The sequence below is a fragment of the Rhopilema esculentum genome, chromosome 5, assembly GCF_057945365.1.
Source record: "Rhopilema esculentum isolate cy_ngs chromosome 5, ASM5794536v1, whole genome shotgun sequence".
NCBI classification, from domain to species: Eukaryota; Metazoa; Cnidaria; class Scyphozoa; order Rhizostomeae; family Rhizostomatidae; genus Rhopilema; species Rhopilema esculentum.
The window spans coordinates 5,265,226-5,280,511 of NC_142819.1; the positions used below are offsets into that span (position 1 = coordinate 5,265,226).

The 15,286-nt window shown below is 35.2% G+C and overlaps 1 protein-coding gene across 2 annotated transcripts; it reads left to right on the forward strand.

Annotated features, from left to right (window-relative positions):
- The first annotated feature begins 3,294 nt into the window (after positions 1-3,294).
- On the forward strand, positions 3,295-9,124 carry LOC148960227 (general transcription factor IIH subunit 5-like). Of its 2 annotated transcripts, none has more exons than XM_089116302.1 (3): positions 3,295-3,391; positions 5,525-5,728; positions 8,796-9,124. In XM_089116302.1, the coding sequence occupies exons 1-2, from the start codon at positions 3,357-3,359 to the stop codon at positions 5,706-5,708; spliced, it is 219 nt and encodes a 72-aa protein (XP_088972428.1). In that variant the 5' UTR covers positions 3,295-3,356; the 3' UTR covers positions 5,709-5,728; positions 8,796-9,124. The 2 variants fall into 2 exon arrangements, with proteins under 2 accessions (XP_088972428.1, XP_088972429.1); XM_089116303.1 differs by having other exon boundaries at positions 5,525-5,724.
- Positions 9,125-15,286: the final 6,162 nt, after the last annotated feature.

Below are 15,286 nucleotides of genomic sequence, written 5' to 3' on the forward strand. Positions count from 1 at the left end.
TATTTCTAAGGAGACTTCTCATGCACTGAAAATTTTCCAGTTCATTATTTAACAGTCCTGTTGCCAGGGATGTAGTTAGCGGGGGCGTATGGGGTGGTTAGGGGTATTACAAAACGCGTTTAGGGGCAATAACAAACAACATGTAAATGCAAACATGAGGAGAGCTATAATGTTGAGAACAAAGTTAAAAAACAAAGCATATAGATCTGGAAGATATAGAAACATGGTGATTTAGATGAATAGAAAAGCAAAATATGAATTTTATCAGTCGATAGAAACAAACTCGATTGAAAATGATAAACAGTTTTTCGAAAGCAGTAAAACCAATGTTTTCAAACGAAAATCCAATGGGAGAAAAACTTATCCTTGTTGAACGAGATGAAATGATATCAGATGAAGAATTGATTGCTGAATGCCTAAACTCCCATTTTGTGAACACTACTGATTCCTTGGACTAAACCCAGAGGTTAGGGATACAGGGGTTGACACGAGTTTAAAGTTGTCCGTTTCTAACTGATTTATAAATGCAGCAATAAGCAACTGTGACTTTCCAGGCAAATTAAAGGAAGCAGATGTTTCGGTGATATTCAAAAAAAGTGATTCTTACCAAAAGGTAAATTACAGACTCATTAGTGTTCTACTAACAATGTTAAAAAACTTTGAGGGGATAATGAAGGAACAAATGAACTACCATTTCATAGGAATATTAGTGTGTTTACTCTCTGGATTTCGACAAGAATATAGTACGCAACATGCACTATTTCGATTTATAGAAACATGGAAGAAATATCTAGGTGAAACAGGTTTAATGGGGACAATCATGATGAATCTGTCGTAAACATTTGATTGCATACCCTATGATTTTCTAATTGCTAAACTAGAAGCCTATGCTTTCAAGAAAAATGCGTATTTAAATTAGTTAACGGTTACCTCACAAATGGAACCCAAAGAGTCAAAGTAGGATCAGCGTGCAGCTCACTAAAGCGTGTCTCAATAGTGGTACCACAGGGCTCCGTTCTGGCACCCTTGTTTTTCAATATATTTATAAACGATGTGTTTTATATAAAAAGTGAATCACAAATATGTAACTTTGCTGACGATACGACAATGTACGCATGCGACACCACTGTCGAAGCAGTCATAACAAAACGAGAGAGTGACCTAAAAACGTTGGCTGTTTGATGTACAAGAAATAGCATGAGTACTAACCTTTCAAAATTACAAATTTTGTAATGTTTTTATTAGGACAAAAATTCAAAAACTATGCCTGAACATGAAATTCCTGCTATTTCAACCAAGCGAAAATGTAAAATTTTTTGGTGTTTATATTGATAACACATTTAAATTCGAAAAGCAGGCGAAAGAGCTTTGCAAAAATGATAATCACAAAGCGAATCCACATTTACATAAAAATTCAAATTTATAAATCGATTAATCATATAAATCTGAAATAAATGTGGGAATCTTTCGTTAAAAAAGGATATTCCATGCAATATCAAAAGTAAAGAACTGTGCAAACTCCTCTTAACAAAAACCCAGCTATGGTATAAACTTTCTATAATTTAGTGGGAGTTTAATATTGAATTCTTCAGACGATCGTATATTAAACTTGCAACCTTTATGAAAAACATTAGAACTGAATACGCAGTTGGGATGGAAATAGATGTAGGTCTTATATTTCCACTTAGTTTTTATTTATTTTTGTATATTGTTGGTCTAAATTAGTAGTTCCTTGACTATAAATAAAACAACTGTAAAAAGTTTTTATAGTTATGATTATGAATATGATTATAAAATCCCCCCAATTTTTCATGAGTTTGTCGGTAAATCTTCACAAAGACTGCTGCTTTCGACATAAAAAAAAAAATTTGAACAACAAGAAGCATAAAACATTTTCACGGTAACAAAAAGAGCAAGAGCTGTCGAGACACCAACAGCCGAACGTTTCGCCCTAACCAGGCCTAACCAAATTTGCATCAAAACTGGCTTGCGTCATTACGCAAAATTGCTTTCAATGTTCACAAACAGTTGAACTTTCAAAAGCTGTCGGTAAATATTGCAAAGAAAATGATTTTACATTGTACATTTTATCATTTTATACTGCTTCCAACTTTAAATTAATTTTTATCATCAATTTATTCGTGATACGCTTGGGTATTTGGAAAAAATTTTTGTAGTAGCTTGTCTTCTTCCCTGGGAATGTCTTATTATTTTTAAAAGATTTAATTACGAAGAAATTAAATTGTGCTACATTGAGAGACAACGTCTTAGCTAAAAACAAATCAGAAACCTTGTTCAGCATTGAATAGTCTGCAGAAATATCACGACAAGAGATCTTGGTATTCTAGAAATAGTTTCAAATTCTATTCAATTTGCATAGAAACTGGGCTGTATCGAAGGAAATAATTGCAGGAATGTATAACAGTAAAAAATAATTTCGTTCTGATAGGCTATATATGTCGATCCTATTCAACTCTCTAAACAATAAAGTACAATAAAAATACAAACTAGCTCAGACTTCAAGCTCAAACTCAACTCAAATTTGTTTTCAGCATACTAAGTTAGTTACACTTTTTATTAATAATAAAATGGGCTTTAGCCCACTTTTTGCAAAAAAATGCCAAATATTAAGCAATAAATTTCCAGTAGCACCTCTTTTTACAAAAATGCCAAATATTAAACTACCAGTAGCGCCTCTTTTTATACAGTTTTAGCCCCCCCCCCCTCCACTTTCCTTAGACCACCCACTTTTCTCAACGCTCCGTGGTACCTTTTCTTGCACTGAAACGTTTTAAAATCAAACTTGCTAACGCTACGTTGATGAAACCCAACATCAGGGGCGTAGCTAATGTCTTCGTTGGTAAATTTTTAAATTGACGACCCTCCCCCCTAGTCTAGAAGATCAAGCGGCGCCGCTGCCCAACATGTTTGCAAAGCCTAAAAGTGACAAATCTTGCTTGACTTTACAGAAGTGAAGGACTAAAGCTGTATCTTTGATGTCAACAGCAAGCGAAAATTTTCGCCGAAAAGGAACAGACAATAACTAATGAGAGCTTGGAGACTTGGAGCAAAGAAAATTTCCATTAAGGAATTATTTTCTTCATTTCTTGCGGCTTGAAGGTTGTGGCAATATATTGATCATTTTTAATATATATTGAGGGTGTCACCTGGGTTTTCGTGAATTGATTTAAAGATTTCATCATCAAAATATTGTTTTAGGTTTCATACCCCCATCCCTTGAAACTTTCCTTGAAGAAAACTTGAATCTTTTGCCTGCCTCGTTTTCACATTTACTTTCCTCTGGAGCTGAGCTGGAGGGAAATTGGACTGTTCCCAGAAAGTTAAAGACAGGAGCAATGGTTAATGTAGTAAAAGGGGTGCTTATTGAATGGTAAGGTGATCAAAACCATCTTTTTTCTGTTTGAGTTGAGTTGTTTTGAGCTTAAAAACAATAAAATAATGCCGCTTTGCAGTACAAAAACAAGTAAAATCTAGGGCTAGGCCCTACTTTTTATTTTCCACCTGATATTGTGTTCAGGTCATTTATGTTGCAGAATTTATATTGTGCTGAATTTCTAAACTTGAAATTTTGGAAATTATTATCAATCTTAAACTTGTCATATAATTTTTACCGGGTTTCATGCCAGGGTGCATTCAGTATTTTTACCACGCCAGATATTTTTCAGTATTTTGTTATTACGCCTAAAGGGGCTGACTGACAAAGTTGGTCTGCCAATCTCTCAATGATTATGCCAATAAACAAAATGATTCATTAATCCTAGTCAGGCCTTCCAAGGACAGGCACTCTAGCTTGATCAAGCACCTTCATCCAGTCTGCAGAGTATGGCACTTTTCGACAAGATCTCTGGTGTGCACAAGCAAAAAGCCTGGTGTGACAGTGTGCACCACCAAAAATGTCTGGTGTGCTGGTGTGCACCGACTATTTTTCCCTGTTGTGGTTAAAATTTGTGAATTTGCATTTCACGGTAAAAATGCGTGTGAAGTATACTGTTGAAGATAGCGCAAGTTTTTTTTTGTATATTTGTCAAGTAAGATTCATTATATCTCAAATTGTTCAAACACAACTGTGCTTGTTTTTACCAGCTGACATTTTCTATGGGACCACACCAAGCCACACCCATCTTAGTTGCCACACCCAAAAATATGGGTGTGCAACAGGTTTTGCACAAAAATATCTCCAGTGTGCACGTGCCATACTCTGCAGACTGGACCTTCATACGTACTTAGAAAGTTCTAGGAGGAGCTTGATTGATATAGCACCTAGAGTGTTTTAGCCTGTGCCTCTGTCGACAAATGCTGCCACATTTATGCATTTGTGGACTGGAGTGCAGGCTAGAGTGTTTATGATATCTAAATATTAATTTCAAAAGACCAAATTATGATATTGATTATATTTTGTGATGCTCAATCCACCACCTAGGGATGTTTGCAGATACTACGAGCAACAGGAGTCTTCCTTTGTATGCCAAGGCATGTTCCTAAGCCCACACTGAGCATATTTGAGTATGGAGTTACATGCAGAAGTTAAAGCTGCTTATTGATTTTACTATAGCACTCTTTTTGTACCCCATATGAATATTAAAAGGGATTTTGAATTGACTGTGCCTGCATGAGATCTCGTTGAGAATTGCCATATACTCTGCTGCAGGGCATACATTTTGGCTAAACATCAGCTTGGCCCTTTTAAACCTCAAATCTGCCACTTTCTTGGATGTTTGTTATTATTAATGAAGCTTTGAATGAACAATAGATCATACAAGACCATATTTCCATTTGTGGCAAAGGATTCTTAAATGTCTAACGTCAATGAAATCTGTTTGTTGAATTTGTGACTGCCTTAATATAAGTTTTATAACTTTAATGTAACTATCATTCATATCAGAGACATCGCAAGCAATGCAGACCTCTTTGAAATTGGTTCAAAGGCACTATTTTTAGGCCTATAGATTGAAGTTAAAATTTTAAGGAAAGAATAGCTAAACTTGAAATTTCAATATGATTTTTTCCTTTTACGTCTGCAGAAGCTCTGATTTTTATGTTGTACCAAATTCAGGCAGTGTGATAGCCCTTCTTGCTTTCTATGTAAAAGGTTCAGGTTTGCTCATACATGGAATTGATGTTTTCATCCAATCTACCTAACCTCAAATTGAAGGCTAGTCTAATCTTTACAAGTAAAATGGATATGAAATACTTATTGAGTTGTGTCAGATTACTATTGACCTGCAGCAACTGGCAGGAAATCATCTATTACCAATTAACTTGACCAATTCTCTTGACTGTTTGTAACAAGCTTTTCTGAATGGAAGAAAAAAGCCAGCGTTGTTTTTAATTTGTTGTGGAAATTTTTATTCATTATCTGCATAGAACTGCAGATTTTATTATGAACCAGACTCAATACCTTTTTTGAAAACAATTTGAATAATATTTCATGTCATTTGTTATTATGTTGTTATGTTTTATGTAGCTCTAAAATACTCCTGTAATTTTGCACTGTTTGTTTTAGTGACCCAGCTGTCAAACAATTTTTGTTGCACCTTGATGAAAGGAATTCGCTGGGGCAAAAATTCATTATCAAAGACTTGGATACCACCCATCTGTTTATAGCCAGTGATGTTGTGCCTGTTTTGCAAGAAAAAATGTGGGAATTAATGGACCAGCTGTCATTCCCACTTGGTCAGGGACAATAATAAAAGAATAAGAAGAGTTGGTTTGTATATTTGTATAATCAGTATATAGAATGACATCAAATGATTTGACATTCTTTGTGATGATTTAGAAGAATTGTTAAAAATAAAGGAAAACTTCCACTTCTAATGCTTCATAAACAAATAAATGCCTTTGACAGTAAACAAATAATAAGCAAATGTTTTTAAGCCCTAGTCAAATAGAGCAATCATTTCATTTCTGATTTGAAAACAAATGTTTAGTAGAATGTTTGACCTGATTGGTCATCTTGTTCAGTCACCAAACATTTGTTGGGGAATGTTGGGCAAGATTCAAAGAATTTGAAATAAAAATCTGATCTTCCTAACAAATTTGCCAAGCATTTGATCTCATTTTGATAATGAACAAGCACTCACAACGAATCCTGCTAATCCTGAAAAATGTTTCCCGTTGTTTATTAGATGTCATAGCCAGGGAGATGAGAACAAGAGAAAAATTTCAATTTTATTTATTGCTTTTTTATGCTTAGCAACCTTTCAATCTAGAGCCAAATATAAATTTGAGTTCTGTTTGATAACTGAATCACAGAATTAACACAAAACAAATTTTCATATGAGTTTGAGTGAAGCAGTGCTGGTAGCGAAATATGTTTTGATTTAAGGCGTAATCCTAATTAGATTTCCCACATTAAATGCATTACTTCACATGAAATGGAACTGTAGGAACTGTTTCTATGCTGAACAAATTTTTGAAAGCATGCATGGGGACAAAGCATGCTAAATAAAGTTGCTTAATTTTGCAAAGGTAAAGGGCAGCCACCCCAATGGAACCCAATATGTTATTGTGCTCTTTTACCCTTGCTCTTCATCATCTTGATAGGTTTTGTTTGCACAAACCTTTAAAAAGAAAACATTTTAAAACTGACTATCTACTGATGTACTGATGTACTTAAATTGCAAATTTTTATGAGTAACTATTTACATTGCTTATTACAATAGATTACGATTAAGTGTATACACAAATACATTATAGTCCATCATATTTTATACCAGATTTTAAATGCATAAAACAAATCATTTGAAACATTGCATTACATCACATTTGGGCATGCAAACTAATTCAATGCAATACACCCTTTTCTATGAAAATGGACTTCTTCTTTTTTCATTGAAATTCACAAGATATGGTGAGGTTTGGCCTTTTAAACATGAGAAGTTTGTCAAAAATGTAAATGATAATGATTTTTGTTGATGATTTTGAACTTACTGTAGATTCATTTTTTGTTAATAGTTAACATCTTCAGGATTTGGATCAGCATATTTTCCATAAACTCTCAAATATTGAATTCTTTTTTCTACAGTGCCATACAGTGCATACAGTGCCTAAAATGTCACATTGTAACCAAGGCTCCCCCTACACATCTTGTTTTACTGTCAGTGCTTTGAGAAATGACAGCAGACTATAAAACAAACTGCAATGAAGTGAGCATTTGAATGTGGGCAAATCTTCCAAACATGATAGTTCAGTTAAACACATTTGTTCACCTTCATTTCAATGAGAATCAGCGTTTTGCAACAATACAATAATGAGTTTGTGATAAAAAGACAGGGCATGAATTGGCACTTAAAGGATGCTGCATGTTATTGCATATAGAGAGCGTTAGAGAGGACCTCTTGTTTCTTCCTCCATACTTGTTGCAGTTAGGGCTGAAATAGACACTCTTTTGAAGTCATGCAAACACTACCAAACATTTAATTGCCTGCCGAAGTTGGCCGTTAATGCAGTTTGAGGACAAGAGTAGCCATATTTAAAAGAAAGTTTATGTCGGCTACAAATGATTTCAGCACGTGTTTCTGAGGCTCGTAGGGAATCTTAGAATTTCTTCAAGTTTTCTGTTTGATATAAAACGTGAACATGGCATGCTACCGCTAAATTTCAATCTACGCTTGTGTTGTATCGCTCTTTGCATGATACTCGCGCTTTTATTGAATAGTTTAAACTGAAGAATTCGCCAGTTGCCATTTTTTCCAGACTGCTTCGCGTTTATCTAGGCTCAATATTCGAGACAAGCTACTTACAACCCTTAGTTGGGTCATTTTTATATGGTTTATTTTGATTTCAGCCTTTTCAACCTCAGAGTCGCTCATTCGTCTCTGAATGTGATGCTCGAGGTTTTCGAAATCACTGTATCTAATCTCTGTTCCCTTTGAAGTCTCCCTCAGAACATTTAATTCGATCGCTTCTGTTTTCTTTCCATTCTGTCGTTCATAGTGTATGCAAATATCACTGTGTGTCTGTTCGGTTTCGCATTTCGTTGACACGCTTGGTGTCGCAGTCTCATTTGCTTGTAAACTAACTCTAAGAAATCTCCTGTCAAAGGATCTTCGTCTTTCGCTGAGCTTACGACCTGCATTTACAGTAGAGCTTTGCCTCCTGCGTACAGTGCGAACACTTGATACTCTGTCATCAGGAAGTGTGCTTGCGCCTTTTCTCTGGGAGACTGCCGACTCTTTCTGTTGACCCAGCGAAAATTCAGTGTTGCCACTTGTGATAAAAGATTTCCGTAGTTTAACTCTGTACCTTGTGCTAGCACAAGCATGCACCAGCGCAGAGAACATCTCGAATATTTTCGACATTACTGCGGCGGCATAGAATATCCATGCACCGTCGCCCGACAGCATATTTTCTTTGAACACCATCGACAAAACTTCGGTTGGCAAGCTGAATAACGTAGAAAAGGACAGTATAACAATTATATTCAAACCGGAATAGCTATCAGCTCTCAAATTAGCTCCTTTGCGTAGCTGCCGTCGCTTTAGCTCTCTTTGTAAAGGCAGTGATTTCTGTTTTATCCGGTAGTGAATGTATATGTAATTAATGAATATAACCACGAAGGGAATAGCAAATAAGATACCTATGTATGCTGCTCTGTAATATAACGAGCCTGAACTTTCCCTTTTGGCACTTTCGCAACCTAGAAACATTGTCAGATTCACCCAAGATGTTTGGAAATAGAAAAACATGGGTATGCTGATCAGTGTAATGTATGTTAATGTTGCCAATAACAACAACTTTGTCCTAAGAAGCTTAGTTTGTATGTTTGGTTTTAGGATCTTAGAGATGATGTTTTGCCTTTGGATGGCCATAGCTGCGATGGCGTGAATAGTGAAGTGGCAGAGAATAGCTTCCAGGCAGCTTTGTAATGCACACCAGGATCCATTCAAGTACCAACGAGCGTTTGTCCAGCTTATGAAGACCCTTGTGCTGCAAATCATCTCCGATGATGCAAGAACTATACTGGTAATAGCCATCGAGACAATTATGATGTTTGACTTTGTTTTTAGTTGTCTATTTCTTCTATAGACTACAATTATCATTGTGTTCAATGCTATACCGGCAATGTTAAGACAGTTGAGTAGCGTAATAAAAGTGAGCGCAAGAGAGTTTTTTCCTTTGGCCATTTCATCCTTTGATGTCCCGACAGAAGCATTGTTAATAGTGCCAACGTCTTTAGGCATTTCTGTAATATTTCTGTAATAGCTAGCGTCTTTGGGCATTTCTGTAATATTTCTGTAATAACTAGCGTTTGTCTAGCTTATAAAGACCCTTGTCGCTTTAATCTTTCTTTGAAACTTCTTGGCTTCAGTTACCATATATGCTGTGTAACCGCTAAAATTAAAATTCGAAATTTTACATCTAAGCTCTCAAATGACATTCGTTGGATGATTTCTTGAGATTAAAAGAAGAATGTATCTAGCAAATTTTGTCGAAATGATAATCGCGAAATCCGGATGAGCTCCAATGCTGTTAATGTAAACCTGTTGATAAAGAAATTTTAAAAATAGCTCAGTTAGCTCGAAAGTTTTCATGGGTTCCGACAGAACAGAACATCTATATTAATAATAAAGCTGTTTTTTGTAATCACAAGAAAATAACTGTTTTGCATATGGTTTTATTATGGGCAATGTAAGATCTCTTTGTCAACCACTGTGAAATATTTTAGAAGAGAAGATTAGAAGCTTTCAGACACCCACGACAAAAAAGATCCACTGAAGTGTGCAACAGTTGACTTCCACTGTAATCTTGTTTTTACGGTCTTGTTTTGTACGATGTGAGATCAAGAGATCGAATAAGAATGTTTTAGAGGATGTTACTTCAAGTGAAAGAAGCCTGTAGGTAGAGTCCAGAACTCTATGGTTCCACAGCTATGAGCCGGATAAAGGTTATCCGTAGTTTTGAGGAAATCTAATTCTTAATTTGACCAGAATGTGTAAAAAATGAGAAGATTTTACCGTTGTGGTTGAACTTTTCTTTCTCCCGATAAAAAGTAATGACCAAACGATAATTGATTTTATTTAAACTCCATTTCTTAGAAATCTTTATTCAAGGCATACAGGGAAGGTTTTGAGGAAGCTAAATAGGGTAAAAATTTCATCCGGAGGGAGGTGGAGGCGTTTATTGAACTGTGTCAGTAGGCCGTTTGACCCGTTGGCTTTTTGTTATTGCGCGTGCATCTATTTGCGGGAGTTTTTATCAAAATACTAAAAACAAAAATGCTAGTCCCTCTTATTGGAGCTTGCAATCGGCTTAAAGCGTTACATGAAACAAAACTTGAAACAATTTTGCCATCTTTGCCGATGTTTGTTCGTCTTTCAACTTCCTTTTGATATCACTGATTTTGCACACCCTAGGTACTCTAAAAAGAAAAATTTAGTCTAATTGAACATTAAAGGCAGTCTGTCCTCTTAGCAAATGGCTTATATGAACAATGTTTAAACCAATCAACGTCGTCACTGATGGTCCTATATCGCTAAATTTTATCAATATCAAGAAGGCATAAATTTTAGTCAATGAAAATAACATTAAAAAACAAATAAGGGACAAAATATCTTGAATTTATTGAATTTTTCTATCCGCTGCAGACTAGCTTGACAACTACAAATCAGACAAACCACGTAGTGGCTGGAACATTCGTCTATCAATTGTGACAAGCTTTTTTTAAGAAGAGCTGTGAAGTGACAGAAAGGCAATGTGAACACGATTCAATCGTGAACAAAATTGTTTATGCGTTCAATTATTTAACATTTCGAATTTCTAAGACTGTAAAGAGATGCAAAAAACCTCTCCAAGAGCTTTTAACCGACGCGCGTGGGACTCAGAACCACTAATCACTACCACGCAAAACTTGCTTTTAACAATAAAAATGTCTTTTTCAGCGTATACATTAGATGTCTAGAAATTCAAGAAATGTTAGATAATTAAATGTTCTGTTTTTTGTCAAACTCTGGTTAGTTCAAAACTGTGAAAGACCATCCAAATGCCACTAAATCGTAATGTCAAAGCTAAAGAGTGAACGGAAACAGAGAAAAAGACAAGGATTTCTAAAATGACTGGGAGTCGACTAAATTTGCATTCAGGAATTGCAGTTTATGAAATTTCCAAAAGATTAACCGAAGGAACTGTTCTTAACGTTGTGGAAGGTCGAAAAATTGAATCTCATCTCGCTCAGTAATTGTCTGTTTTGTCCGATGATGATCGGCATCTAAATGGACTAAGCTGCTTCAAATATTCTCTGAAAATTCACATAACAGATGTATTCAGCTGGATATACATTTTCCATTTTGTTCATTCGGACCCTTATTCTTACTTTAACGTGAGAGGAAAAAGCTTTTAGTTTTTAGTACGTTGTGAAAATGTTTGCTTCTTTTAAAGCCATTTTCAAATTTTGAACCACCAAAAATTGTTCATGTAAGTAAGATCGTGATAAATTGTCGGAGTATTGTTGTTGTACTTAGGTGCAGATTAATGAGGCAACAATATTCGATTACATTTAAAAAATTCAAACATTAGTTCCTAAGCACATACTTAGAAAAGCATTCAAAAAAACGCAGTAAAAGTGAGTTTGAAGTTATCCTCGTACGTGTTGATTACTTTTTAATTTTAAATTGATTTTCAAATTCATTTCAAATCGTGATTATCATTCTGATCCATTTGGCAAATAGTGGTTACGCATTAAAGAGCAGTCGCCTATAAGAAATGGTAAGGATTCTATTCAATTAATTCCAACTTTCATTATTCATACGATGCATCGCCATCTGTTGAGGGGACTGCTCCTAAAAATGTATTTTTAAAGCTAAACAAAACAAAGAAAGTTAGACTGAAAAGGAAAAAACGCTAATCAGTTTGCTTTTAAAAATGGAAGAAGGGAAAAAATAACACCCAAGAGCAAGTAATGCCAAGTCTGTGCATTCTGGAAAGATGTACAATGCCTGTCAAAAGTCTTGGAACAACTGGTGTCAATTTCCAAGGTCAAAATCAATCATCTCCCTCTCCCCTACAGAACAATGTTGGTTTACTATGAAATGGGTTAGGGTTTTAGAAAGCACTTTCTTTTGCAATTCTTTTATGATATTTTTCTAAATTATCAACATTGTTTGAGAGGGTAGGGGGCGGAAGTAGTAATTTGTTTCATAAAAGGAATGAAACATATCAAATGCAGCGTAAATTGCTGGGTTTTCCAAGTACTTTTATCAGGCATTGTAGCTCTAGTGCAAGTAATCACTCTTGAAACAAATAAGTCGACAGAGGACGGGTGCGAATTCATATTCACGTAACGTACACAGCTATTTTGTTATAGGTTTGAAAGATACTGAAAACACTCTGTCCGTTACCGTAGCTGTCTCACTTGTAATAAATCAAGAACAGTAGGCCAATTGAAATTTTTTGATAAAGTTTATAGAAGATGCATAATAGTTGCTATGGGTTACAATTCTAGCAGCTTCATTTTGCACTTTGCATTAAAAGCCTGCTATCTAGTTTCAGCATCTCCTCCTCCACCTGCTCCTGCCTCCTCACACAGAACTGTCGAGCTGGAAATGTTGCACAACAATACCGTGATTCATTTAAAGTATATTTGCATATTTCTAGAAGCCTAAAGCGCAAGAAATTTTACTACATAACAATGTTATAGTCTGATTCCAAGCAAATCGATTTCAGGACCCTCAATAGCATGATAACTAAACCATGCTGTCAGCAATCTCTTTTTGGCTCGGTCGAGAAATTACGGCCATTGTTTGTGTCTCTGACATTTAATAATATTTTGTTCCTTGTAACCATTTCGTTAGCCATTTGAGGTCACTACTAAGTGTGATATTCAGGTCACTGGTTTTTTTTGCAGAATGCTTGTGTCATCAACATAAATTCCTGGAGTTATATTGAGAAATGTTTCATTCATAAAAAGAGGTGGGCCAAGACGTGAACCATGTGGTACACCGCGATCAACCCATCGTAGCGTCGAGGATACGCCATCAACTTTACAAGATTGCTAAGGTATTCTCAAGTCCAACTATGCCATTATTCTACTCATCATATTTTCAATGGCAACTGAGAACATTGGGACAAAAGAAAGATTCACTATTCACAACGCAGGTTCAGTGCAACGCACTTAAGCCAAAATTTGCTAAATATAGCAGAGGATAAGCATTAATGAACGACAAAGGCTATCATGGCTTGAGAGAAAAACACAGTTGAAACATGTGCTGTAAAAAATACCGCAGCTGATATTTTAACTTTCTTCTTCGGATTTTCAAGAAAATGAGCATAAGGAGTGGTAACAAACCGAACATTTAAATCGTTGTGCCAGCAAAATATACCTGTTACACATCAAAGCTTGAATCTGGTGAGACCCTGCCAAAATAATCCCAGGAAGAAGTTATTATGTTATTTTGACATAAAACTTGACACTAAAACTGTTCAACAACATGTAATTAAAGGGGGCCGTGTCAAGCTATACCATAAAATCAACCTGAAAATAAATCTAAGCACTGAAGTGAATACACGTCATTGGATTTAAAAGAGATTCAACCAAAATTAGTTTGTTATTTCATAGCCAACAGAAAGCCTTCGATGGCAAGAGAGGGTTTGTCCTTGTACCATATCCCAAATATTCTTTGATTTGTTCTTGTACCACATCCCCAATTTCAAACCTATATCGGAGCCCCCAAACAGTGGCCAAATTTTGTGCTGATAAATAGAAGCTCGAATAGCTCCATAATTCACCTTCTGCAATTTTTCATGTTGTGATTATGTTTGCAATATTGTGGCCCAAAAATATCCGAATTGATTGCTGTTACTATTCATATACATTTTGGTTGATATCATAAAGCTCGACGCAATTTTTAGACTTTACTTTTAAAAGTTACTTTAACAGCATATCAAAAATTCGTTTTCAACTTAAATAAATCATTTTATATAATCGAGTACATTTTTTGAGTCATCGACAAAGAACCTACGCATGGCTGGAAGATCTGTACGTAAATAAAATTGCCTTAAAAGTGAAACATATATTTATGTATACAATGTGGAATCTATAGACATGTCATAGTAATGCACAACAGAGTAATGCACAAACATGCACAAGCCAACAGAGTCATGAGAGACAGGGTTAAGAGGCAATATTTGCACATTTTCAAACTCAGTACCATCTGCAAAAGTTTTAATTCGGGGACCCTCCAGAATATGGGGGGGGGGAGGGCAGGTCCCCTGCCTCCCACTTGCAACTCCGCTAGATCTATAGAAATGTCAGCTAATTTTGATAGCGTAGAACCAACTTACACTTTTGCCTTTCTTATCTTGTTATTAATTTTGCACATTTTTAGCAAGCTTGTTAAATTAGAATATCAAAAATGTCAATTCTTAATTATCATTGTTAGTATTTTTATGTTGTTCTCGATCTTTCTGAAGTGATAATGATTTGTTAATGTGTTTGAGAGGTTGTATGTGACAAATGAAAATTTTGTCTACCATAAATAAAATCTCGATAGACAATCTCGTCTACACGAACTGGCATAAATAACACACGAGTTAAATATGGTTATTGAAAAAGCTAGTTCTTTTCTTTCGGTTTCTCTTTGGGTCGGCAAAAACATCGCTCGATTTTTTTCTTTCGCAAAGCATCTGATCATTATACCATTCATTACATACTTTCAGATCGTTTTGATGATACTGAACTAACAAAAATCGTATTCTTCAAATGAAATAATAATCTGTATCACTTTTTTATAAGATAACCCAAGTAAAAAGAAAAGGTGAGCTAATTGTTTAAAACAAACAGTACAATGAAAAGTAGCTTTGCAATGAAAAATATTAAATAAATATTGTAAAAAATATTTTTCACGCTATTAAATGTCATTCATTCAATACATTATCGATTTGAGAACTAATCAAACTACTAATTAACTATTTATATTTTGATCATACGTCTTGTTATGTTGGACATGAATGAATGAAACTTCGAGCGATATCATATTTGCTCCATCAATTATGCATTGTCTTGAAAAAGAATTGCTTGCTTTTAAAGTCTAAACGAAGTTTATTTCATGTATGCTTTCGATTTGAAAAATATTGCAATGAAATCATGAGAAACTTCATGTTTGATTGAGCTATACAGCTTACTATGAGCTATGTCATTTCTCCTGCACACGCTCCATACAGAAAACTATCGTACTTGCTTACTTGGAGGAATATATTTATCATGTTCCGCAACCGTATTACCGAAAAAAGTTTGAAAGCTTGTACAGACATCATTTAATGCTTCTACATC

Excerpts from the sequence above, each read along its gene's own strand:
- LOC148960227 (XM_089116302.1), top strand. The coding sequence starts at position 3,357 with ATGGTTAATGTAGTAAAAGGGGTGCTTATTGAATG. Across the intron at positions 3,392-5,524 it reads AAAGGGGTGCTTATTGAATG|TGACCCAGCTGTCAAACAAT; the intron begins GTAAGGTGATCA and ends TGTTTGTTTTAG.